Here is a 23,444-nt window from a genome sequence, read left to right as displayed (position 1 = left end):
AACTCAACCTCTAGCAGTCAGGAAGACTCATCTCCTTTCTTGTAACAGAAGACAGGTATCTTTTGTTATTTCTCTAAACAGGAGCTTTACTTTGAGCTAAGTTACAAACTCTGATTTTCAACAGTCATCTCCCATGGACTTGATGTGGCCACCTATGTCCAGTCGTTAAACTGCAGAACTTTGTTACAAATTCTTTCAAGTAGTACAGGACATCCTGGAAGCACACCACCAGAACAGCTCCCTGGGCAACTCAAGTCCTCCATGTCTTCACAGTTAAACTTGGGCATAGTTTCCAGAAGTCTAGTATGGCTGCTATTTAGAAACACACTGGCCTTCCAGAAAAATCTGGCTCGCTATTGTGTTTAAAAGCCCTATTCTGAACAAAATACTTGCTGAATCTTTACAACACATTAGCAACCAGATGCTGCAACAAAACCTATTAAGTACTCTTTCCAGAAGTTAGTTTTTGTTGCATGTAATTTTCTAGGCTGAAAATGTAACAAGGGGGTGCCCAAGCATTTACATGTTTTCACAGGCAAAGCCTCTTAACAGGAAGCTCATTTGTGATTTTTACTTACGGTGGACAAGTTAAGTGCAATCCCAAAACAGTGGTATTTTTGGTGTGGGTTTACTTGTACTAAAAGGGTATTTTTTCCTAATTTTGCACTTTAGTCAAGATTTCAACAGTTGCACTGCTTAGTGTTGCTTGGCAAAGTCTGACTACCCTAACACATTACTAATTGAGTAAAATGGAATCCCCCTTGAAATATAAACTAATTACCATCACCTAAACTTCTGCAGCTCTTCACATGACTGGATTCCAAATTGCTTATTAAGACTCACAATTTAGCATTCAGTCACAAGTGGCTCAGGCCTCTCTCAAAAAAAACACCCAACCCTCAAATCACCAAACCTACTTTCCCATCCCCCGGTGCTGACAGGCTACAGCAAGGTGGGTGCTCCAAGCTGCGAGCCCCAACCCCCGGTGCGCCGGTCAGGAACCCGGGACGGGGAGCCACAGGCTCCACACGGCCCCGACTTAGCACCACTCCGGCACCGCACACCACTCCTGGGCCGGACCAGGCCGGGCAAACACGACGAGGCACAACCCAGCGGAGCCCACCGGGGAAGCCGCGCTCCACGCACGGAGCCGGAGCCGCTGCAAAGCCCTGGGACTCAAGGCCGCTCCGTTTCCTAATGAGGCCCAAATGGCCGCGCCCTCCCCTCAGCGGCTCCCCCCCCCCCGCCTCCGGCCGCCAGCTCTCGCGAGATCAGCTCCACTCCCGGCATCCATTTCGCGGCTGGAGTGAGGGGGGGCGGCTCTGAGGGAAGATGAAGGCGGCGGCCATGTTGGGAGCTTCAGGGTGCTTTTGGTGCGGGGTGTGCTGAGGGAGTCTGCGCAGGGAGAGCCGTCGCTGGGGGATCGGCGGAAGGTCGGGCTCGAAGCGGGAGGAGTAGAGCGCCTACTACGACTCTTGAGTCGAGCTTGTTTAGTCGCGTGTGCCTGCCTTCAGGAGCGCTCGGCAGGGGAGGAGGGGGGGTGTCCCTGACCGAGGAGCCAGCACCATGAGTGGGGGGACGCCCTACATCGGGAGCAAGATCAGCCTTATCTCCAAGGCCGAGATCCGCTATGAAGGGATCTTATACACCATTGACACCGAAAACTCTACTGTGGCGCTGGCCAAGGGTAAGGACCTGGCGGAGCAGAGGACTGGGCCCTGGCGGCCCGGCAACGCCTCGGGGAGGGGGCGGGTGGGGAGCGGGACCGCGGTGCGTGCGGTGGCGTGGGGACCGTTGGGGCCCGTCGGGGATCGAGCAAGAACCTGAAACCGCGGCAGAGTCGTCCGTGGCGATGAGGAGGCCCGGGCGGCGAGGGGGAGGCCTGCAGCCTACGCGGGCCCAGCAGCAGCTGCGAGGGGGGTTTGGCGGTGCTTTGGGAAGAGCCCGCGTAGTTTCGGCCGGCGGCGCGTCCTCCCGCCATTCTCCCCGGCGGAGCGGCTGCGGCGGGGCTGTGGCGACCCGCGGCGCTTCGCGGCGGAGGTGGAAGTGAGTGAGGGGCTGGGAGAGCGGCGGCGCGACGGCGCTGCGGAGGCCCCTGCTCCCGCCGCGCGGGCTGCGCCCCCGGCTGCGGGAGGGCGTAGGGAGAGCGCCGAGCCGCCGCGGCGGGACCGTCGCTAAAAGGAGCTAGGGACGCTGCTTCGTTAGGGGCTGCTCCAGGGAGTCCCGAACAGAGTAAAAGTATGAAACCCTAAGCGGCGGAAGCGGTGCAGGAGAGGAAGGCTGGGAAGAGGATTTCTTTGCATCGTTAAGAATTCCAGACCTACAGGTTACAGGGCCGGAACTCTTCATTCTGGGGTAGGAGACAGCTCGGGTCTAAAGGGGGTCCTGTGGGTGCTAGGTTATCGACAAAGAAGGCTGATGTATGTGTAAGAAAGTTAGGATGGTAAGTTTACTGAGAAGAGTAGTCAGAGGCTGGGGAGTAAAATAGAGAATCTCTGAAACTGGGTGTCCAAAGGACTTTGCTGTTTCTTGCACATTATAATGCACACTCAATACAGGTGTATTAGTCGTGGCAGTGAGTGTGTAATATTCAGGTAAAACATAGAATTTTTAACAACATCTTTTTAATAGATTCTGCAAAACTCAGTGGTATTTTACATTTCTTGACTCTGTAAAGTCTTGCTAAATAATTTAAAGCATATGTAAAAGCAGAGAGTTTATCTGGCCATCAGGTAAGGGGGAAAATTGCTCCTCATGCGAATTAAATGTTTGGGACTGAGAGTATTCCAAACCTCAGTTCCTGTTTGCTATGATAGGCTTAGCCTTCTAGCATAACGACAGTCTGTTACATTTTACATAGGTGCTGTTTATTAGTCTGTGGAGTTGATACCACGTAGCAGTTTCTTTGCTTTCATCTCACATTGGCCTTCGTGGTAATTGTTGTTCTTGTGCATTGTCACTTTAAGACCACCCCACCCCCACACCCCCTTCCAATTATTATTTAAGAAATAGGTTGCTTTGTTTATGAACTCCTGTATGCATGCTTTGAAATGCCTTATAGTAGGTTTGGTCCCAGGTTTGCATAGTTCATTTATGGGGCATGTAGCTTTCAAGATGTGTTTTCCACTTCTGAGGTTGCCTTTAGGTTAAATTACTGTTTCTGGAATTGCATTATCTGTTTAAAAATGGCAGATAGTATTTGTTTATATGAGAAGAAGGTGAGCACTGTGAATAGATGTTTAGAAATTCCAGTAGCATGTTGTGATTGTTAAGGTTTGTACAAAAGCACTTACAAGAATATCGACCTTGAGGAGCTTGTGATAGTCTTGCCCTAAATTAGACAGGTTTACTGCTGACCAAGCCAATTTTGCATGACTTCTCAAGTGTGGTTAAGTCATGTTATGGCATATCTGCCAAAGTGTACATATTTAAGATAGATCAAACTACAGTTACAAATGTAATCTACTTTTTTTTCCCATAGCTCTCATCAGAAATGTAAATGTAAACCATTAAATTTGCTTTAATAAAACTTGGCTGAGTTAGCTGAAGAATGCATGTTTTGTAATAGTGTCATGATTCAGAAGAGAATAAACCAGTATTTCTAGGCCACCTGGAACCAAAAATCTTGAGATCAATCTGGAAGCTGATAACAACTGTATTAGACCAAAACAGTTCACTGTGCTTGTGAACAAAATGCTGAACTCTAGAGTATTGAAGTTTCTGAATAAATGAAGACTTACATCATATGAATGTGACATGGTAGCATATATGTGAGGTGGCAAGTGTGGTTAATTGTGGTTGGGTCCATACGTGAAAAAAGCAGATCTTCCTTCTGAACTGTCAGTAGCTGTAAATACGTTGACCAGTTAATTGTTATCTCTTATTCCTGTGGTGAGTACAGAAGTCAAACCAGACCATGGATCTTTGGCACAAATGTCAAATTTTCTGCCAAAAAGAGACAAAAAAGGCCCCAAAAGGTGATTTCATGCTTCCAGTTGATCTGCTATGTAGCTGGCTCCACGTGACTGTTAACCTGGTTCGAGCGCAGGGTGGCTTATTAATTTCCTAACTAAAATCACTGAAATTGTTTGTTTCATAAAGTGCAAACGTAAAGGTAGAATCTGTTCTTGAATAACTACGGATTTGCATAATGATAGGACTTCTGTGGGCAAACTGAAGTCTGAAATCAATCTTGTGAAGTTGTACGTGTGGAATACCTTCATTTCTCTTAAATCTGCAATTTTAGACAGAAATAAGTTTTTGCTGACAGGGTACTGCTGATTGTAGTCTTGACTTACTGAGGTTCAATCTCCTACAATTCTCTAATCAGCATTTTATTTACAAAGCTGTGATCCTGCCACTAGCAAAAGTTGTGGCCTCTGTCACGCACATTAGAGGAAGACTTCCATCTATGTCAGATTCCAAATATTAAGCAAGCTATACAAGTATTTTAGGTTTTATGTGTTAGTGGCGCATATTTTTTCTTTGGATTGCCATCTTTTCAGAGCTGCTGTTTAGAACCAAAAAACATCCACTCTTATTCTCAAGTTTCAAGTTAAATTAACTTGGCATGTCTTTCCAGTTCATCTTTCTAATTCATACTTAGGTTTTTAAACACCGATAACTCCAACCAATTTAAGAATAAAGTGTTAGCAAGCTATGGTTAAGAGTAAAATTTTCTTGCTGTAAACGGATTGAAGCCCTACCTGGGGCAGTTACAGAATAATCGTGACAGATTGTGGATCTTGTGTGTTGCAGCATTAAAACTAGATGTGATCTTTCATGCTAGTGATACATAATGTCTTCCTATTTCAAAGCACCTATTTGAAGAGATAGATTTTTAATCTGGCTAAGCTGTGTAAGAACAGTCACATTGGGTCAGAAAAGGCTGTTCCCTGCCAACAAAAGGGAATCCTTAGGATTTTGAGTATAAGAAACAAGGAAATTACATGCTGTCTCTCTGGTATCATGCATCAGTTTTCACTTATCAGCTGTTGGACCACTGAGAGTTGCATTTGGAACCGTTACAATTAATGTATGTTAACAGAATAGTAGTTAAACTTGCGGCATTTTCAGCCATCTGTGATAGTCTTTCCCTAGCCTAACGACACATGAAAAAGAAAACTTCCCTTTCTTTTAGACTTTTATGCAGTATTAATTGAGTGAAAGCCTCAGAGACATAGACAGAAGAAAGTTAAAGTCTGGTGAAGACTTAAGCATTTCTTACAGTTCAGGGGTAGGAGCAGGGAAGGGAAGTGTTAAATCTGTATCAAGTTTTTATGAAATTGTTTTTTTAGTTAAGTGACATGCTTCCTTGATGTATTGAGGTTTAGGGCATGTGTGCCAAACCAGTCCTGTGCATAGTGTGTCACAGCAGAAAAATTCCTCTTGTCAAAGCGCACTCCTGGCTACTTCTCTCATATCTGTCTGCCTGTTAACTTACCACCCCTGCAAATAAGGGAATGCAGACTGAATTAATTGTTCAGAAGGTACGAGCCTGCCACAAACTGGTTCCTTCACATTAATACTTTCCCTGTACTGTGGTGTGCAGGCATCTGAGCATGTTTAGAGGGAAAAGGTTGTGGTGTATTGCAGAGAGGTGGGAGCTGAAGTGGTCTCATAGTTGTCATGCTTCTCATTGGGTGCCTTAAGCATGGGGGGAGACTGATTTCTCTGTGTGTATGCTATGTATGAAGTCAGGCTGATAAGATTGTGTCAGTGCTGCATACAGAGACTGAACCACCTATTTGCCAGTGATTCACGTTATGTGGGAACAGTCCTCTTTTGCTAGTAGAATATATAGGTTTGCTTCTGATTAACACAGTATTTTTCTGAGTTAATCAATGGGTAGTCATTTCTGTTAATTGATAGAGAAAGCTGTGATGTTTTCCTGGGATGCTATAGTAGTATAATACAGTAATATACATTGAAATATAGTGTAGTAGTAACATTGAATGAAGTCAGTCAAAATCTGTACAAAAATATTTGCAGCGCTTTGATATGAAATTGGTGGAACTACTTGGGCATAAAGTCACATGCATGAATCCTGTTAGACTCAACAGTGTTGGTTTCTTTCTAGCTAGGTACTTAATTGTGTGTATTTATGCTGACAAGAAATAAGTTTGCTTTTAACATGTGATGGTTGCCTTTAGTGGGCAAGACCCTAAGACAGTTTAACTCATTAAAAATAAACAAACAAAAAAAAACCCCACCCCAACAACAAAACCCAAACCAACCAACCAAAACCCACAAAAAAACTTAAATTGACCAAAGTAAGATTAAATGGACTTAGCATAGTCCTGGTAAGTGCTGTAAGATTACCTTATCCTCCACGTGCTTATTTTCATTTCCTCTCACTCTTCAGTATTTTGCTATATATGAACCACTGCACCTTGTTCTGAAGGAGGGGTGTAGTCTGGGGAAGTACCCCAAGAGAGAGCGCTTGATAGAGCTCTACGACTGCTGCCACTTCCATACCTTGTGGTTTTGATACTCTGGCAACTTAGTATTTCTGATTATGCAAAGCTATGGTAAAAGCTATTTCTTTTGAAATCTTGTTGCACTGGCCACCTTTTACATTAGTCTTGAGTGAGCTCAGATTATGTAATATCCTAATCCAGGCTAGGACAGAAGAAACTGGAAAGATAGCTATTTATCCCTTTGAGAAATATTAAAAGTAACATTCAACTCTTTATGTTGTACTGCTATCTGAAGAACCTAGTTGGGATAGATACTGCGAAAACATTCAGTAGCCCTTATCCTGAACTGCTTTCTTAGATTACTGCACATGCAGTTCTGGTTCCTTGCTTTCGAAGGAAATGAGATTTGGGAATGGTTGTTTTTGTTGTGTTGCGGGGTGAGAGGGGAAGGTTGAACTCCCAGTCAGAGCAAGTTTGCTTATCCCTCCCCAGCAGAGCTTGTCTTCTTTGGACAAAATTGTCTTTATATTTTGCAGAAACTAAAACCAGTTTGGTTTGGGGCAGGGGAGAGGTAGGGGAAAAAAACCCCAAACTCTTAGTAGCGGTTCTTTATGTGTTTTGTTGCAAAACTATTGAAGACCTTATTAGTGTCTTGGTCTGGTTACACAGACAACTGAATCTCTGAAAGATTAATTTTTTGCTATTGAAAATGTTTTATTTTGCTGTTTTCATAACTTTATGATGGGGAGAAAGATAAATTCTTTTTGACATACAGTAAAATACCTTTACCTCTTTTAAGGTGTCATTAGATGAAAGTAAGGTTGTTCGCTTTTCTCTTCAATTGATTTAGAACAGGGAAAGGTAATTGCCAGGAGTTTAATATTGCTATATGTGTCATGTGATGCTGGTATTAATAGTAAAATACTTATCCATGCAGCGTAGTGCTGACTTAGAAGTACTTTCAAAGCAGATTTCTTCCATAGTTCATCTTACTTTAATTTCTGTGTAAAGGTGGGATGTGATTCTCTAGCTTACTACCCTTTTTCGTGGTGTTCCTGCTGCTTGGTTCCTTCACTTCCGCTAGAAAGTAAAATACTTCAGTAACTTACTGACTGTGCTCTGGCCATTATTGTGCACCTTCATAGACAAAATGGCTACTGGAGCAACCATTTCAGCGTGGGACAGAAAGAACCAATGCAAAATCAACTTCAGTTTTACTTACCAAGACAGTAGGTCAAATGATGGAATGAAGAGCCAAGTTAATTTATTAGTTATCCAGTAGAGTATAGGATGGCCAGAAAGTGAGGGTGGATTCTCTCTCGGTCAAGTCAGTGAGATAGAAAAGCCCGATGAATAGAAAACAACAGAATGAACTAAGGTAATGCATATGACCAGTTGACAATGTTGTTAAGCTATTGTGTATTACTTAGAGTTAATTTCTGCAAATTCTTCAGCTTCAGATTATCTTTTTCTGTAGAGAAAGAAAAGACATTTATCTTACAAAGATTGAAATTCACTTAACAGTATATGCCTTTTTACAGCGCTTACATTTTATAGTACCATTCAGAGCAGACTTTCAGATGAACAGAAATAGAAAAGTTGATTAAATTCAGCTCAGTAGATGATGTAAGTATGAACAAGATAATTGTAACCACTTAATGTTATTTTTCATTGTAGTGTGGAGTTGATCTCTTTACCCCTGAATTATGCTTCTCAAAAATATTTGTAATACTTGACTGATAAGCTCTGTTTATGCAGTATTAGAAGAAGCAGCAGTGATGGAAGATGGTTGGTGCAGCCTGAGAAATGACTCTGTATCACTTTGTACACCTCTACAGGAAACTCTGCTTTTCTTGACTAATGGTTTTATGGCTGCAAATAAGTGCCTAATGATGTCTCCAAATTGTTGATGCATCTGAAAATGGAGGGAAAACTAATTCTGGTAAATTAAAACAAAATACAGATGTTTTCTCAGCATAAACTGTAGTACCTTACAAAGCAAACAAAAAACCTCTTTTAAAAGGCTAGAACAAAGACAATCAGGAGGGATTGCTAAAGCTGCAGCAAGTTGTTTTTCAGTAGAATGTGACTGTCATGATTCTCCCCCTGCCCCCTACTCTAGTTTCAATTAATGGTTTAAATTTTGCTTACAAAACTCCAGCTGTTGGAGACATAGCTCTTAATCAGATGCACTTGTTTGTTTCACTTTATGTTCACCTAGGGTTGGCAGTCTCAGGGTGAGAAGCCTTGGAAAGGGTAGTGCAAGTGATGCTATCTGTGTACAGTGGTAGTGATTATATGTAGTGCAAAGGGAAAAGCATGGTAAGCTTCATCGCTACACAATCTGAAAGCTGTTGCAGTTCAGTACATAAAAATAAATTTAATGTCTTGATATGTTGCACACTATGCAGACCTGCTGAGGAAGACAGTTGTGCCCCAGTGAGTTTAACTTGACAGAGATCATAGGAACCTTACACCAGCAAGAATGCATTTTGCTTAGTAAAAGTTGTATGTACATACCACAGAATTTCTAATTTTTATGTAAAACTTGATTCAGATCTTGAATCTATTGAGAAATGCTTTGGTTTTGGTAATTTTTAATAGTCTAGTTTCTAGTAGTAGTAGCACATTTTTTTTCTAATTTACAAGTGCAGAATATGAAGTATGTAAACTCATCTAGTCCTTGAGTCACAGAGCTGACATACCAGCCTTTGTTGGTGTTGCTGCTGCTATAATATCCAGAAAGTGTGAACGTAGCAAAAACTGCTTTGCTGCTGCCCCTTATCCTCACGAAACGGTCAAAATACTCAATGTGTGAGTGACAGCATAAATGATGTCTCAGTAAGGAATAGAAGAGGTGTCTGTGCTTGATTTTTAACAGAAATTTTTAAGATCAAATTACTTATGTCTGACCAGTTGATAATGGCAAAGAGTATGCTGTCTATTTAATAAGCTTTTTTGCTCAACAGAATATTACTCTTTCTAAAGCTGTTGATCTCTGCAGTATAATTGAAAACTTTTTTGGTGAATGGAGGATGCTCTTATTTTCTTCTCTCTCCTCGATTTTGCAGTTCGCTCCTTTGGCACAGAAGATAGACCAACTGATAGACCTATACCACCTCGTGATGAAGTCTTTGAGTATATTATATTCCGTGGCAGTGACATTAAAGACCTAACTGTCTGTGAGCCACCAAAGCCTCAGTGTTCTTTGCCACAGGATCCTGCTATTGTTCAGGTAAGCCAAAAAATATTTTTAGATGTTGCTGAAGCTAAAACCTGGTAGCTTTAAGTACCCTCTACGTGAGTGTTTAAAAATTAAAATGTTTATTGCTGTAAAGATCACAACCCAAGGTTAAGAACTCTGGAAAGATTTTCTTCTTTTGAATTGTGTCTTTAATTGTGCAATTCAAGGTTGAAATGTAACTCTAGCATAATGTGCCGGATGCCAAAGCAGACAGTTTTTCAGAAACAGCTAAGGACTTTTGGTAGGCGTTGATGCCTTTTTTTGAAGCTACTTGGCTTAGGAGGGCACGTATGCAAGACTTACTGGAAAGATGAGACTTGGTATAAGTCAAATGAAGTAGATACTGAAATTTCTTCAGATCATTAGTGATTAAAGTGTTTTATCTAGCTATATAGGCTTAATACTAAAGGGCAGCTATTTACAAAGGGAATACTTGGTTGCTGAAGGGAGAGAAGCTTGCAGCTTGAAGCCTTGAGGGTGAATTAATCTGTTACTTCATAGTAAATGGACTGAGAGAGAGTTACTTTGGATCTTTAAAATTTGTTGGCTTGTTGATTGTGCTTGTGGGATGTCTTAAAATCATCCCTGAGAGCAAGATGGATGATGGTTCAAATGGAACTTGATAATTCCATAATATAAAATTCTTGATATTTCCTTACAAATTACCTTTGCAATCTTCTTAAAGTCTTTTGCTAAATTCGGTGCAGCTCCTTTTGTAAGAGGCAGCTGTGATCTGTGAAATTGCTAACCCCAGTAATAGTAACCCCACCCTCCTCCAGTATGTTTGGGCCTTTCATTCTTTGTGTGGCTTTTGAAACTTAGGGGAAAAGAGAGGACATTTTTCAAGTTGCCAACAGAAGCTTACACATCCGTTTGACAGAAGAGTCCAGTATCTGAGGTTGTAGGGAAAAGAGTGCAAAGTTTTATGGTACTGTTTTCACAAGTTAGTGATATTGGAAAGGGTAGAAGTGCTCTCTAAACTGTATAAGTACTTGTGAAAATGTTTTCTGCTAACTCTTGGCTGGTTTGGGTTTTCATGCAGAATAATGTGTGTGATTTATTTTTCTTGTGTTTTCTTTGCTTCTGTGTTAAAGCAGTTAAATTCTTGATATTAAAAAATGCAACTTTATGAATGTTTAGGTCTTCTATATGTATTGGCCACAGTGGTGGTGGTAAGGTAAATTTAATGAATGGTTCTAGAGTTTCTGCACATCTTACCTTGCAGAACTATTTCCTGCTTTTTGTTTTTTGTCTTTAGTCTTCACTAGGATCTTCAACTACATCTTCATTCCAGTCTGTGGGGTCCTATGGTCCTTTTGGCAGAATGCCTGCATACAGTCAGTTCAGTCCAAGCCCACTGGTGGGACAGCAGTTCAGTGCTGTTGGAGTTGGTATGTTCATTTTTATTATTTGGTGTTTTCCCATAAGTGAAGTTGCAGGCTTGTGCCTAGACAGTAATCAGTGGTTACTATTCCATCAGTCTTACCCTAAGGGCAGATCCCAAGTCTTCTATCTGTAATCAGTCCCACAGTTCAGCTCAAAAGTAGTTCTTCGTAGTCAAATCAAAGCAATTATGATTGAGAACTAAACATCCTATTTCAGAGGGAGAAGTGGGGAAAGGTTCCTGTATTTATGAATTCCTTTTATTTCATACATATTCATTACATTGATCGTGTATTCCTTACATTTCCCAAGTGGCAGGGGCACCCCTTCCACAAAAGCCCCATAGCTGTACTGTCAACATCTGGTAACCCAGGTTGACCGACCAGGTGGTGTGTGCCTTAACCCAGGGGTTGGATTATTCAGTAGTCCATGTGCCAGCACACTCCTGCAGCTATTCATGAGAGGTTAGCTTGGCATGAAGTACATGCTTGAAGTATTTTTTTTATACTGCATGTGCTCTCTTAGATTCACCAACCAACTTTGATTCCTCCCTCAAAAGGTTTTTATTTCACCTCTTTGTTTTTTACATATATTTTTGTAACTGTTAGGGCATCAGTGCTACTCCTGGTGCTGAAAATGTTGGCCATGTGAAAAGAAGGCTGTAGAATTGGCCATAACTTGATACCAGTTAATAAGATGTGACAGTCATATTTTTGGTTAAAGCTGTTAAGTGAAATATATGCCAATAATGTTTATTTATTATTCTGTACAATGCTGTTATGACTATGCTATGTTAATACTTGTGATACTCAGTTAGCAGTGCTTTTCTACTTATTTTTAGATAAAAAGCATCAAGATGTTAGTTTTACCAACTTACTATGAAGAAATACATTTCATTAAACTCCCAAGTGTATGGGAATGGCGGACTTAAGTGGTCATTCTATAATACACTTAATAAGGCTTCACTAATCATTTAGTACTAATTTTAAAAAAAAGTCTAAACCAGGTTTTACAACTATATTATTTCTTTCAAAGCAGGAGGTTCATTAACATCTTTTGGAACAGACTCTTCAGCCAGCGCTAGCATGTCCCAGAGCACTGCAGTGGGTTCTGCATTTACAACAGATGCAAGATCTCTAAAAACACAGATGTCTCAAGGTAAATCTTACTGAATAACTCTTTGATCATTTTTGACCAGTTGTGCCCCCATAACTTAAGTAGTTTCCAGAAATGCTAACGAAACTAGCTGAATTCTGTCATGAAAACACTTGGTATTAAAACCAGAAAGCACTGAGAGGTTTTGTTCTTGCTCTTTAAATGTGTTTTCCTACATCTTGGCATGCTGGATACATAACTGTTAGCAACACATTTGTTATCCTTAAAGCATCTGTATTGAGGAGCAGGACTTATTTCAGTTGAATAATGTTAGCAAATAGGTACATATGGAAATTCTATATATAGTTTTACTGATATCATGACAAAACTGAAGATACTTCATGCTGATTGAAGTCCTGCTTATAATTTTTAAATTTTTATTCCTAACAATATTTTTTGTTAATGCATATTTATGTAAATAACATTAACAGCCGGCTTGACTCCCTGTAGAGTTAGTGACATGGCAGTTAAGTCAGCTTAATAGTGATAGAAACTGTATGGATAGTTTGTATAATATTGGAGAAAGAAAGAAGCAAAAAGGAAATGGTTGATGCAGAGTGGCAAAGAAAAAAAGATGCTGAGCACCTTCACCCTCACTTTTCATGCAGGTATCTTAAGATTGCTCCTTAAAATCCAAAAGACATTATTTCGTGCTCTTCCACTCTTTATTGCTGTGAGTCAGTGTGTGCTAAGATACATTCTTAATGCTTTTTTTAAGTTTATGCAGTCGTGTTAAAAGGCAGAACGCTTCATAGCAAACAAGTTTTTTTTTTCCAAAATTCTAGTTGAGGTTTGTGCTTTCTAGGATTAAGTGGATTACCAAAAATAGATTCTACTGTGTTGCGTTAGTTGTAGGGGGAAAAAAGTATGCTGAGCATTTATGCTGTCTATTGAAAGAGTAGCTTGGTTTTCTGTAGGTGAAATTAAAACTTGTATGATTCTCAGACTAATATATGACATATTCTCCAGATGAAATACGTTCTGCCACAGAATTTACTGTGGGGCACTAAAAAGCTTTTTCCTCTGTGTGTTAGCTTTTAAAAATATTTTGTCATCTTTGTAGATTGTAAGTGTGGTGTAATTGGTTTTGGGGTTGGGTTATTGGGGTTTTTTGTTCAGCTTTTTTTATGGAATGCGGTCTTACTTTCTTAACTGGGACTGGAGTCTTATTCTAACTTCTTAGTAGATTTACCTATGTGATGTCATAAACTTGTCTGGCCAGATCAAATGTCTCCATTCTAATCATGCTTCTGGCTCTAGTCACTCATGCTGCAAATTGAAATGTATGAACAGCACTTCGTGAGGAAGCTTTCACAGCTCCTTCATCTGCGTTATGGCTGGCAGTAGCCATCACTGTTCATTTATTTTGTGGTAATCATACAACAGAGTGCACTAGATGAAATTTCAGTATCGCAACTGGTTCGCTGCCTCTGGAAGCAGTCACTTGCCACTTGGCTTTCTAGGGAAGCAGAGTATTTTTACCTCCTGTCAATCAAAAAAATTTCATTCCATAGCTAAATGCGCATCATGGATGGGTTGGTAGGGATTAATTGTCCTACCCATTTTTTTCTTTTAGACTGGGGGAAGGGAAATTGCTAAATATCCTTCATTCTGGATTAGTGGATCTGAGGGTGCAGAAATATTTATTTCTTCTTTGGACACAGCTGTCTTTGACTGGTAAGGCAGATAAATCTGTCAGCCTAGATTGGTTGAGACCAGTAACTCAAATCTGTAGATGAGAAATAACTCTGGGTTTTGGTTTTCTTTTTTTTTTTTTTCCCCAGGTCGTTCCAGCCCTCAGATAGATCACTTGAGAAGGAGCCCCACCATGGAACAAGCAGTACAAACAGCTTCAGCCCACTTGCCTACTCCAGCACCAGTTGGGAGGAGGAGTCCTGTACCAGCCAGACCTTTGGTGTCTGCTAGCCAAAAATCGTTAGAGAATCAAGAGCACAGACGAGGTAGTTTTGGATAATTTTCATACAGTTTATTTTCTTCCATACACATATGAAGTGCTCTTTTTAAGGGTAATATAGGAATTTTCCTGCTGGTAGACTGGTCAGCAGAGACCTGGATTATATAAATTGCTTTCTAAAGTCAAGCATATATTCTAAGTTGGTTTTTTTTTTCTTTTATGAATTAAACTTGTGGTTTGCTTTTATAGGTTTGGATTTTTTTAAAATCTGAACCATATAACTATATACAAAAGTATGATCAAAAATACCTAATAGGATAAACAAATAATTTTTTTATTTCCAACTTTAGCTGAAGCACACAAGGTTTCAAGATCAGAAAATGAACTCAGAAATGAAAACAAACGACAAATTGGTAAATCTTGTTTTGAGAAATAGCTATCATTGTTTTCAGACTTCATTAAGTCTTCAAGTCTGCTCAAGTACAGTGTTGTGTATACTTTGCAAAACTGCAAGGACTTTTGTTTCTAACATCCAGAAATCTTGCAGTTCAAATTACAGTAATAAAGAATTCATCTATTAAAAGGCTTTTACATAATTGTTTCTAATGGGTAACAATAACTTTGCCCTGGGCCAGAATAATACAAGCACAAAAAGTCAGCGTTAAAAGAGAAAAATCTCTTCTGTTTCCTCTGTATTAAGCAATTTGAATAAAAATGCAAAACCAAGCACTATTAATGGATTTATAAACACAACAGCATGAAAAAAAAGTGTTAACTTTCTACAAAAATACTTGACTGAAAAGTCATTAACATTTTAACTCTTCTTATGAAAGCTTTTAATGAGTTCTAGAAAGTCGTTTAGTACCATTATGCTTTCTGTGTCACTGTTGTGATTATTGTAAGTGAATTTACAAATTACAAGCTGCTCCGCCAGGACTTTAAACAACAGAAGTGCGGGAAGAGGATGCATAAAGTCCCAACCTGTTAACCAGGAATTAAAAAACAAAATAAAAAACCCCACCCAAAAAACCAACCATGCCCCACCCTCAACGAAAATCCAGTCTACAAAACCAAACCGAACAATTTCCCTCTTTTCAGTTCCAGGTGGACCATCAGCGCGGAGGGGCCGTGGAGGTCACAGAGGGGGCCGAGGAAGATTTGGCATTAGGAGGGATGGTCCAATGAAGTTTGAGAAGGACTTTGACTTTGAAAGTGCAAATGCACAATTCAACAAGGAGGAAATTGATAGAGAATTTCATAATAAACTTAAACTGAAAGGTAAACCAATTTTTGCTTAAGATTTGAGTGTGGAAAAACTGTCTTGCTGTTTTAATATCCTACCTTGGAGAACAAATTTCAAAAGGTGGCATACCACATTTAGTCTCACTTGCAGTCATTAAGAAATAAGTAAAATTAACAAGTAATCTGAGATCATCTACGTAATCAGATACTTGGTTCATGATTTGAGTTTTGAAGGAATTTTTAAATAGCAAGCATATTCTAACGAGTCTGTTGGTTAAAAATGCAGATTACTTGAGCAGAAGTCCCAATAGTGTTGAGTTTACTTCTGAGTTCTGGAAAAGATGTAATAAAAGACAACCCATGCTTTATGTTTTCAATTATTAATGGACCAAAAGCAATCACAAGAACAGGAGTTTGGGATCAGAACTTTGCTGGAGGATGCACAAGAGGTTAAATTTGAGAACATTTCCAGCATTTCTTTGCTTTTTTCCTTTTCCATAGAAACACAGGAGCAGTTTGAATCCATATTGCCAACACTTCTGTTTCTCCAGCAGGCTTGTCTTTTTAATTCCCTCATTCTCTTGTGACTAGCCACCTGTTTGTTAACATGGCTGTTACTACTGTTACTATTTTTGGACAAAATTGTTACAAGTTAAAATAGGGAGTTCCCTGTTTGAGTAAATGATTGGCTGAAAGCTGGGAAACAAAAGGTAGGAGCAAATGATCAGATTTCAGTGTAGGGAAAAACCACCAGTTGAGTCCCATTGGATTTGTTCTCTGGTGCTTTTCTCTTTTTCTGGATCATTTTTAAATGAGTTGGCAGTTTGCTGTTGATACTCATTTTTCAGAATAATAGAGGAAAGGGAAAGCCAACCCTAAAAAGCTACAGAAATATTTTATGAGACAGAGTGGTAATTTGTGTGTGTGTGTTGTGGAGAGCTTGAGTTGGCTATCTGAGGTTCATGCACAGCATGATGAGACATTAAGCTGTAAGCATTTAGGAATGAGTTTATGATCGTAATAGTTAGCTATGCTGAATGATCGGCTGCTTTTTCAGTACCAGTCAAAACAGTAAGTTGAACTTGTGGCATTATCAGGAAAGTAATATATCATAAAGTCAGTTCACAGCATAATGTCTTAAATGCTGGCTATGTGTCTCAGAGATGACAGCGAAGCCAGAAGACAAAGGAGACATGCAAAAACACGGAATGACTTTTTTGAGGAATGACTGAGTGAGGCTTTTAAGACTGGAAAGGAGGGAGCTAGGAGGTTAGAAAATAGGTGGCTGTCAAATCCATTCTGCCACAGGTGGTTTTGTTAATTAAACTCATAGAGAATATAGAGGATATCAAACCTCCAGGCAGCAGCAGCAAAACATCCTAATTTGTGTCAAATTATTTGACTTCCACATTAAATTTTGGCAGAGTTTTTTGTATTTTTGAGCATTCGGTATAGTTCATGTCTGTCTGTCTGGGAATAAGTTAACAGTGCTGTTTTGTTTAGTATGATGGTCTGGAAGGCTTCTGGGTTTTTTTTATTATCCAGAAGATAAACTTGAGAAACCAGAGAAGCCTGTAAATGGAGAAGACAAAGGTGACTCAGGTGTTGATACCCAAAACAGCGAAGGGAATGCGGATGAGGAAGATCCACTTGGACCCAACTGCTACTACGACAAAACCAAATCCTTCTTTGATAACATCTCCTGTGATGACAATAGGTATGGCCTGCAAGGGGAAGCTTGTTAGTCTACTTAATGCATGTCTATGTCATAAGGTCCTCGGTCAGCAGTACTTACTACAGTCGACTCTTGAATTGGAAGTGAGTAAAGCTTATTTCCGCATGCAGCGGGCAAAACCAAAACAGGAATATAAAGTATAGAATTTCTTTGTGGGCGAGGTGCAGTACATGAATAGGAAGACTTTTTAAAACGTTTTAGAACTATGCTTCTAGAACTTAATGTACGTGCTCTAAAATCTCCTTTCCAGATTTATTAAAATAGGGGTTTGGTTTTGTTTTGCTGCTAAATTACCACTTTAGTTAAATCAATTATGACTCTGTTTTGGTAATTGTTTCTAAGTAGATGACATAACTGCCTTGGCCAGTAGTGTTGATTGAAGGGGAAGATAGCATTTCAGGAAAATGAAAGCTTATTTTGCTGTCACCTTTTTATGAGACAGGATGATGTGGGTTGCTGACCCCTTTTGAATTGGGGGGGGCGGGGGTTTGTACTGACAGGTAAAGTAACATCTGTAACTGCAAACTCTTACTTTCTGTTTCTTGTCTTAAATTGCTGACAGCTTTTATTTATTTATTTTATGTATATTGCTGTGTGCAGAGGATACAGGCTGTAGTTCTATATGGGGAACTCTTACAGCACTATTAATATAGTGCTTTTTGTTAAGTGAATTGTGGCAGACACCTAGACTCTTGCAGAAGAGATAATGTGGAGATTTACAATGTGGTTAGTGTATCACTTTTAATTTCACGGGCTTTCTGGCGATTCCTGCGAAGCCAAGGCAGTCTTAGATCTGACGTGTGTTTTAAACCAGTCCTTGTTCCTTTGTGTGGCAGAGAACGGCGACCCACCTGGGCTGAAGAAAGAAGGCTAAATGCAGAGACCTTCGGAATACCGCTGCGTCCCAATCGTGGCCGTGGAGGGTACAGAGGCAGGGGGGGGATCGGCTTCCGAGGAGGAAGAGGACGAGGAGGTGGACGAGGTGGTTTCACTGCCCCCCGAGGTTTTCGTGGTGGATTCAGAGGAGGTCGCGGAGGCAGGGAGTTTGCTGACTTTGAATATAGGGTAAAATACATTTAATGTTACTGTGACCTGACCCACTGTTCTTGGAAACCGGTGGTAGAAAAACTCGTGCTTTTAGGTTTGATGTTGAACTAGAATTTCTTGAGTAGTATTTTGCAGGTACTCTGAGCTACTTAATTGAAAGTCCATTAATGCTGAAATTTTATTTACATAACATTATTTTACTATCGGCAGCAACCAAAACTAAAAGCTACCTTTCTTCAAGTGCCCTAAATACTTGTTCTGTAGCTGGAAGTTTTTTTAATACTAGAAGTTTTGCAGATTTAATACAAGTGTTAATGTGAATTGCATTCTTCTAAGCAATATTGTAAAATGGGAATATGGAGAGAGACTAATTTGACTTGCTTCTCATGTGCAACCAACTTTTTTGAATTTTTGGAGCTTTTTTGAATTTTTGAGTTGGCACAAAGCCTATAGACCTCTAAGGTCCTGTACAACCCCTAAAATACAGTAATTGAAGTTACTGAAGCATAGCAATGACCCTTTGCAAAAAGGAAGATTTAAAAACACTTGAGTTCTGTAAGGTCCTGTTACACACTTCTTTTTCATTATAACTTGACATAATTATATCCAGTAGCTGGTATCTTAGATGAACTTTTTCTTGAAAACAATGTAAATTCTGTTTATGAAAGCTCATTGATCATACAGATTTATGTAAATCAGCAGAGCTCTGTTGCTTACAAAACCAGAATCTTTCAATAATTTCAGTGCAAGCTATTTCTCTTGGCATGAAGTGTGTAAATTCAACTCGGACGTCGGCTTGTCAAGGAACAGAGCTAATACTGATCCTAATCAGCATGCCAGTAACAAATACAGTTAACCAGATCAGTGCAAGTAAATGTAGGCTTTAACAGTTCTGACTGGAGCAGAAGAACTCTTCCTGGTGGTTCTCTGCATGAGTAGTTAGGAGGTTTTTTTGAACTCCGAATCTTTGTTTTCTGCTGCCAGATTTAAATATTTCTATATATATTAAAAAAAAGGGGGGTGAGGTGGGTTGGGCTTTTTTTAATCACAGAAGCTTTCTGACTATCCCTCAGTTATTCCTTCCTTAGTTGGAAAAAATTCATCCTGTGATTTTAAAGAAACTTTTGGTAGCTGAGCATGAATTGAACTGAGGACTTGAAGATTAAAGATTTGAATTCCTGAGTGAAAGAATTTCCTGATAAGTAGGGAGGGCGTGTAAAGACTGAGGACTGGTGGCACACGTCTAGTCAGCGACGCACTGCTTCCTCGGTCTGGCACCCACTGGTGTGCTGACCAAGCACCAGCCTGATGGCGTAGGGAGGTCTCCTTCCTGATCCCGGAAGGTGGAAAGTAGCCACCAAAGTGCATCTTTCCCCAGATTAATTTGTGATTCTTGTTTTGCAGAATTAATTTTAATACTTTACTGTTGTTCCCTCTAGAAAGACAACAAAGTTGCTGCATAGTCTACAAGAAAGCTGAAACCGGGTGAACGTCTAGATCTTCTTGATCCAGAGAATTAGTTTCAATCTCTGCAAAGAATGAAGTTAATTTGCTGTATACTTGTCACCAGCACTGGGATTTAACTATTTAATTTCAAAGGGGTATAATGCAGTTACTTTTGAAAAATGGCCATCTTTGAAAACAGTGAGCATTAAATATATTTGAAGCAGAAGGATAAGTAATTTCTTATGTATAGTTAATTATAAAGCAGTACTTCGATGGAGTTTAAGTATTTTTTCATCATGGAAAGGATTTTTTCTTATTACTAAACTGTATTTGATAATTGCTTCAAGTTGTAAGGACAATTGTATGCAGAAGGCCGTCGATACTGTGAGAGTTTTGATCCACTGAAGGTTGTTTTTTGGAAATCCTGTAATAGCCCTTTTGAGATAGTTGTACTTTTATCAACTAGGGTGCTGGACAGTAGAAAACTTGCTTTGTCAGTCAGATATGTACACACAGTAAATACTGTTTCTTAGGCAAAGGAAACTTTTTATATAGTTGTAAAATTCCATTATATCCCATTGCCAAAGAAACATTACAAACTTTGTATAGCTGTATAAAAAGCAACTAATTTTTTAAAGAATAAACATTTTTAAGTCGGCAAACATACTGTGTTATTGCAAAAGTTGATATGCTGAAGAACACTGAATTAGTTGGGTGTGTTTTTGTTTCTTTCTTTTAGCAGCTTTTCAGGCTTAAATGTTTGATTTTATATTTGGACTACAATGAATATTTGAAAATGTTCTTCCATTACATGAAACTGGATACGCTTTTCACTTCTCTCACAAGAATTTGGTTTTGTAGTTTCCGGCATATCACAGGATTAGACCAAATTAAGGAGATATTTTCAAATAAGGAGAAAGGAAATTTTCATATGTCAAAATTTGCAATTAATTTTACTTAGTGATAAATATTAACTTTTTTTAATAATGGAGCCAGGCACGCGAGTTTGTGATTCTCCTGGAATGCCTGGGATGAAAGTATGTCTCCAGTTGTCAATTCTTGAAATGTTAACTTTGTTGTAATACCTGTAGACATAAGCGATTTAAAGAATTCTTAGTGTTTGAAGTTGTTTGCATTTTGATAGACCATAGCTCGGAGACATTAACGATGCTGGTTCTGAGAGCGCGGGATCACAAATGACAGAGGACGGACTTTTTGCCAATTCTGAATGACTCGTTACAACTTTTTGATATGCTGAAATAGAAACCCGGTCATTTGTGTCTGTGTATGTATATGAAGGCCACAGGAATAAAGGGATCCAAAGATTAAAACGTTTTGACCTACTTTGCTGCCTTGTGTTATTATTACTCATGCTTCAGCTGGTTGTCGGGGGGACGAGGGTGGGGGGAGGGGCACCGGCAGGCACGGGGGGAAGGGGACAGGGCGGGGGGGAATCGCGGTTCCTGGGCCCCGCCGCTGCGCTTCCCCGGCGGCTCCCCCGGGCAGGCGCGGCAGGGCCGGTGGCGGCCGCTGCTCGCGTTGGGCGCGTTGCGGCCTGCGGGGGGTGGGGCGGGCCTGCCGCGTGCCCTACCCTGCCCCGCCGGGGGTGGGCGCGGGCGCGCGCTGGGCATTGCAGTACTCGGTCTCGGTTTAAAGCAAAGGGTCGGACGCGGCGGGGCGCTGGGCCGCGCTTCTCGTGCCCGGGCCGGGGGAGCGGGGGCCCCGCCCACTCGCCGCCGCGTACGTGCCGAGGCGCGCGGCGGCCGCTGGCGGTGCGTGGCGTGCGCGAGCCGCCCCCGGGAGCCAATGGGAGCCCGCGGGGGGCGGAGCCGCCGGGTCCCGTCAGCCCTTGCGCGGGGCGGTGCCGCAGGCATGTCGGTGGCGTTCGTGCCGGAGCGGCTGCGCGGGAAGGCGGAGGTGAACCAGGAGACGCTGCAGCGGGTGAGCGCGGGCGCGAGGGCCCGCGGCGGCACGGGCACCCCCATCCCCATCCCCCCCGGCCCGGGCCGTGCGGTGCGGTGCGGTGCGGTGCCGGCTGTGCCGGGCGCGGCCCGGGCGGGCGGTGACGGCGCTCCCCTGTGCCCCAGCTGCTGGAGGAGAACGACCAGCTGATCCGGTGCATCGTGGAGTACCAGAGCAAGGGCCGGGCCACCGACTGCGTGCAGTAAGTGACCCGCGGCGGGCGGGCCCTGCGCAGCTTCCCTGCCGTTACGAACGCCCCCCCAGACGCGCCGTTCCCAGGCGCTGCTGCCGCGCGGGGCACCCCCGGTGCCGGTTGCGTTGTGCCGAGGCCTCGGTGAGTGTCGCTGCGGCAACCAGCCCCGCCGAGCGGGCTGCCGCTGCCGCTCCCGCCCCGCGGTGCCGCCTGCTGCCGCCGGGTTAGCGGGCAGCTCGGCGCAGCGTACCGGCCTTCGGAAGGAGAACAGGCCGCCGCCGGGGTTGCCCCGATTGTGCGTCATTCTCATAGCTCGGTCGCTCTTTCCGAGGCGCTTCCCAGATGCCCTGTTTCTTCCTCTCCCAGGTACCAGCACATCCTGCACAGAAACCTCATTTATTTAGCCACAATTGCCGACGCGACGCCCCCCGGCACGCAGAATACCGTAGACTGACAGCGCGCACCTGGACGCGAGCCGTGATGCCTTAGGAAGCTGTAGGAACGCTTGAAGTTTAGAGCGAGAGCTGAGGAGGTGTGGTCTTGAGGGGCAGGTAAACAGCATCCATACTTTCACGTTAACGGCACAGATGTAACATCAGGCTGGCTTTTTCCCTGTTACTGTAAGCAGAACGTAAGGGTGATCGTTATCATACTCCCATGTTCCCTCTGAGATACGCCATGCGGCTGTACTGCTGGAAGGAGCCTGGCTGTCAGCACAGCGCTACCAGAGGTGCCTTTGGAGGACTCCTGTGCCCTCATCAAAGCAGAGACTGTTTTGTGATGAAGACTGTGTAATAACAGGGAAAGGGCGGAGCTAGGTCATTGCCCTACCTCCAACATGACAAATCCGGTCATATGTTGCCATATATATAACAGCACTAGCCTGCTATGTCTCTTGTATCGTAGGAATGGTGCTTAATAAGGATGTTCTTTGTAAATTACAGTATATTCTGAATTAATGTGATGTGTCAACACAGGAAAAGCTCCATGATTTAGTGAAATAAAGTGTTTACTTTTCTAGGAAAATGGGGCCGTTGCATAACTTTGAGCAGTTAAGCACGAGGGACTTCAGTGGGAGAAGGCTGCATTTGCCCCAGTTGTGTCTACTTTCCCTTTTTGCTTGAAAAGCTCTGTACTGCAGACTACCGTAAACAAGTAAATTCTTGCATCGTCCAAATGGATTCCTGTGCTTCCTGGCTACTCATCAGCGTCCCCAGTCAGCCACATGCTTGTGTACTCTGAGCTAGGAAGAGCACAGCTGACCTGCTCGTACCTCGGAGGTGCCCCACGATTACTGTACCGTAACTGGAGAGCCTTGGTAATAGTTCAGGGGCGGGTGGGTGGCGGCAGCAGTGCGGTGCACGCCTGTTACTTTCTGCTCACTGCCAGCAAAATTATTTACTCCACAATTACTATAAATGCAAGTAACTTGGTTTTGGCAACATTCATCTGCACAAGTAGTGCAAAGGCACTGCGAAGGCATTATCTGCGGCATGTTCTTCAGTGCAATCTACTTGGAAAAAGTAGCCTTAAAGATGCTTGAAACTGTACAGTGCATAAAGTTCATTTTTATAGGGTTAAGTCAGTAAGTAGGCAGTTGACAATTTTCAAACTGTTAAATAATCCCACGTTAATGAAATAAGATCTTTGTTTACAAACCGAAATTACAGTTTAAGGTGCTGCTCATTTTCAGCAAGGTGCAT

At 41.9% G+C, this 23,444-nt stretch overlaps 2 protein-coding genes across 5 annotated transcripts; both read left to right on the top strand.

The window, feature by feature from the left end:
* Window positions 1-1,287: 1,287 nt before the first annotated feature.
* Window positions 1,288-20,929, top strand: LSM14A (LSM14A mRNA processing body assembly factor). Of its 3 annotated transcripts, none has more exons than XM_040615322.1 (10): window positions 1,288-1,687; window positions 9,491-9,654; window positions 10,922-11,054; window positions 12,085-12,204; window positions 13,986-14,162; window positions 14,467-14,529; window positions 15,215-15,394; window positions 16,904-17,075; window positions 17,930-18,158; window positions 19,580-20,929. In XM_040615322.1, exons 1-10 carry the CDS (start codon window positions 1,567-1,569, stop codon window positions 19,601-19,603), a joined length of 1,383 nt encoding a protein of 460 aa, XP_040471256.1. In that variant the 5' UTR covers window positions 1,288-1,566; the 3' UTR covers window positions 19,604-20,929. The 3 variants fall into 3 exon arrangements, with proteins under 3 accessions (XP_040471256.1, XP_040471255.1, XP_040471258.1); XM_040615321.1 differs by having other exon boundaries at window positions 12,082-12,204; XM_040615324.1 differs by lacking the exon at window positions 14,467-14,529 and having other exon boundaries at window positions 12,082-12,204.
* A 485-nt stretch (window positions 20,930-21,414) lies between these two features.
* Window positions 21,415-22,767, top strand: SS18L2 (SS18 like 2). 2 transcript variants are annotated; one of them, XR_005831119.1, is made up of 4 exons: window positions 21,415-21,527; window positions 21,674-21,750; window positions 22,108-22,292; window positions 22,370-22,767. XR_005831119.1 is itself a non-coding variant. In XM_040615325.1 (3 exons), the coding sequence occupies exons 1-3, from the start codon at window positions 21,459-21,461 to the stop codon at window positions 22,193-22,195; spliced, it is 234 nt and encodes a 77-aa protein (XP_040471259.1). In that variant the 5' UTR covers window positions 21,415-21,458; the 3' UTR covers window positions 22,196-22,767. The 2 variants fall into 2 exon arrangements, 1 of the variants encoding a protein (XP_040471259.1); XM_040615325.1 differs by having other exon boundaries at window positions 22,108-22,767.
* Window positions 22,768-23,444: the final 677 nt, after the last annotated feature.

The sequence above is a fragment of the Falco naumanni genome, chromosome 15, assembly GCF_017639655.2.
Source record: "Falco naumanni isolate bFalNau1 chromosome 15, bFalNau1.pat, whole genome shotgun sequence".
In the NCBI taxonomy this organism is placed as follows: Eukaryota; Metazoa; Chordata; class Aves; order Falconiformes; family Falconidae; genus Falco; species Falco naumanni.
The sequence above is the reverse complement of the archived record's forward strand: the minus strand, read 5'-3'. Positions and strand labels throughout refer to the sequence as shown.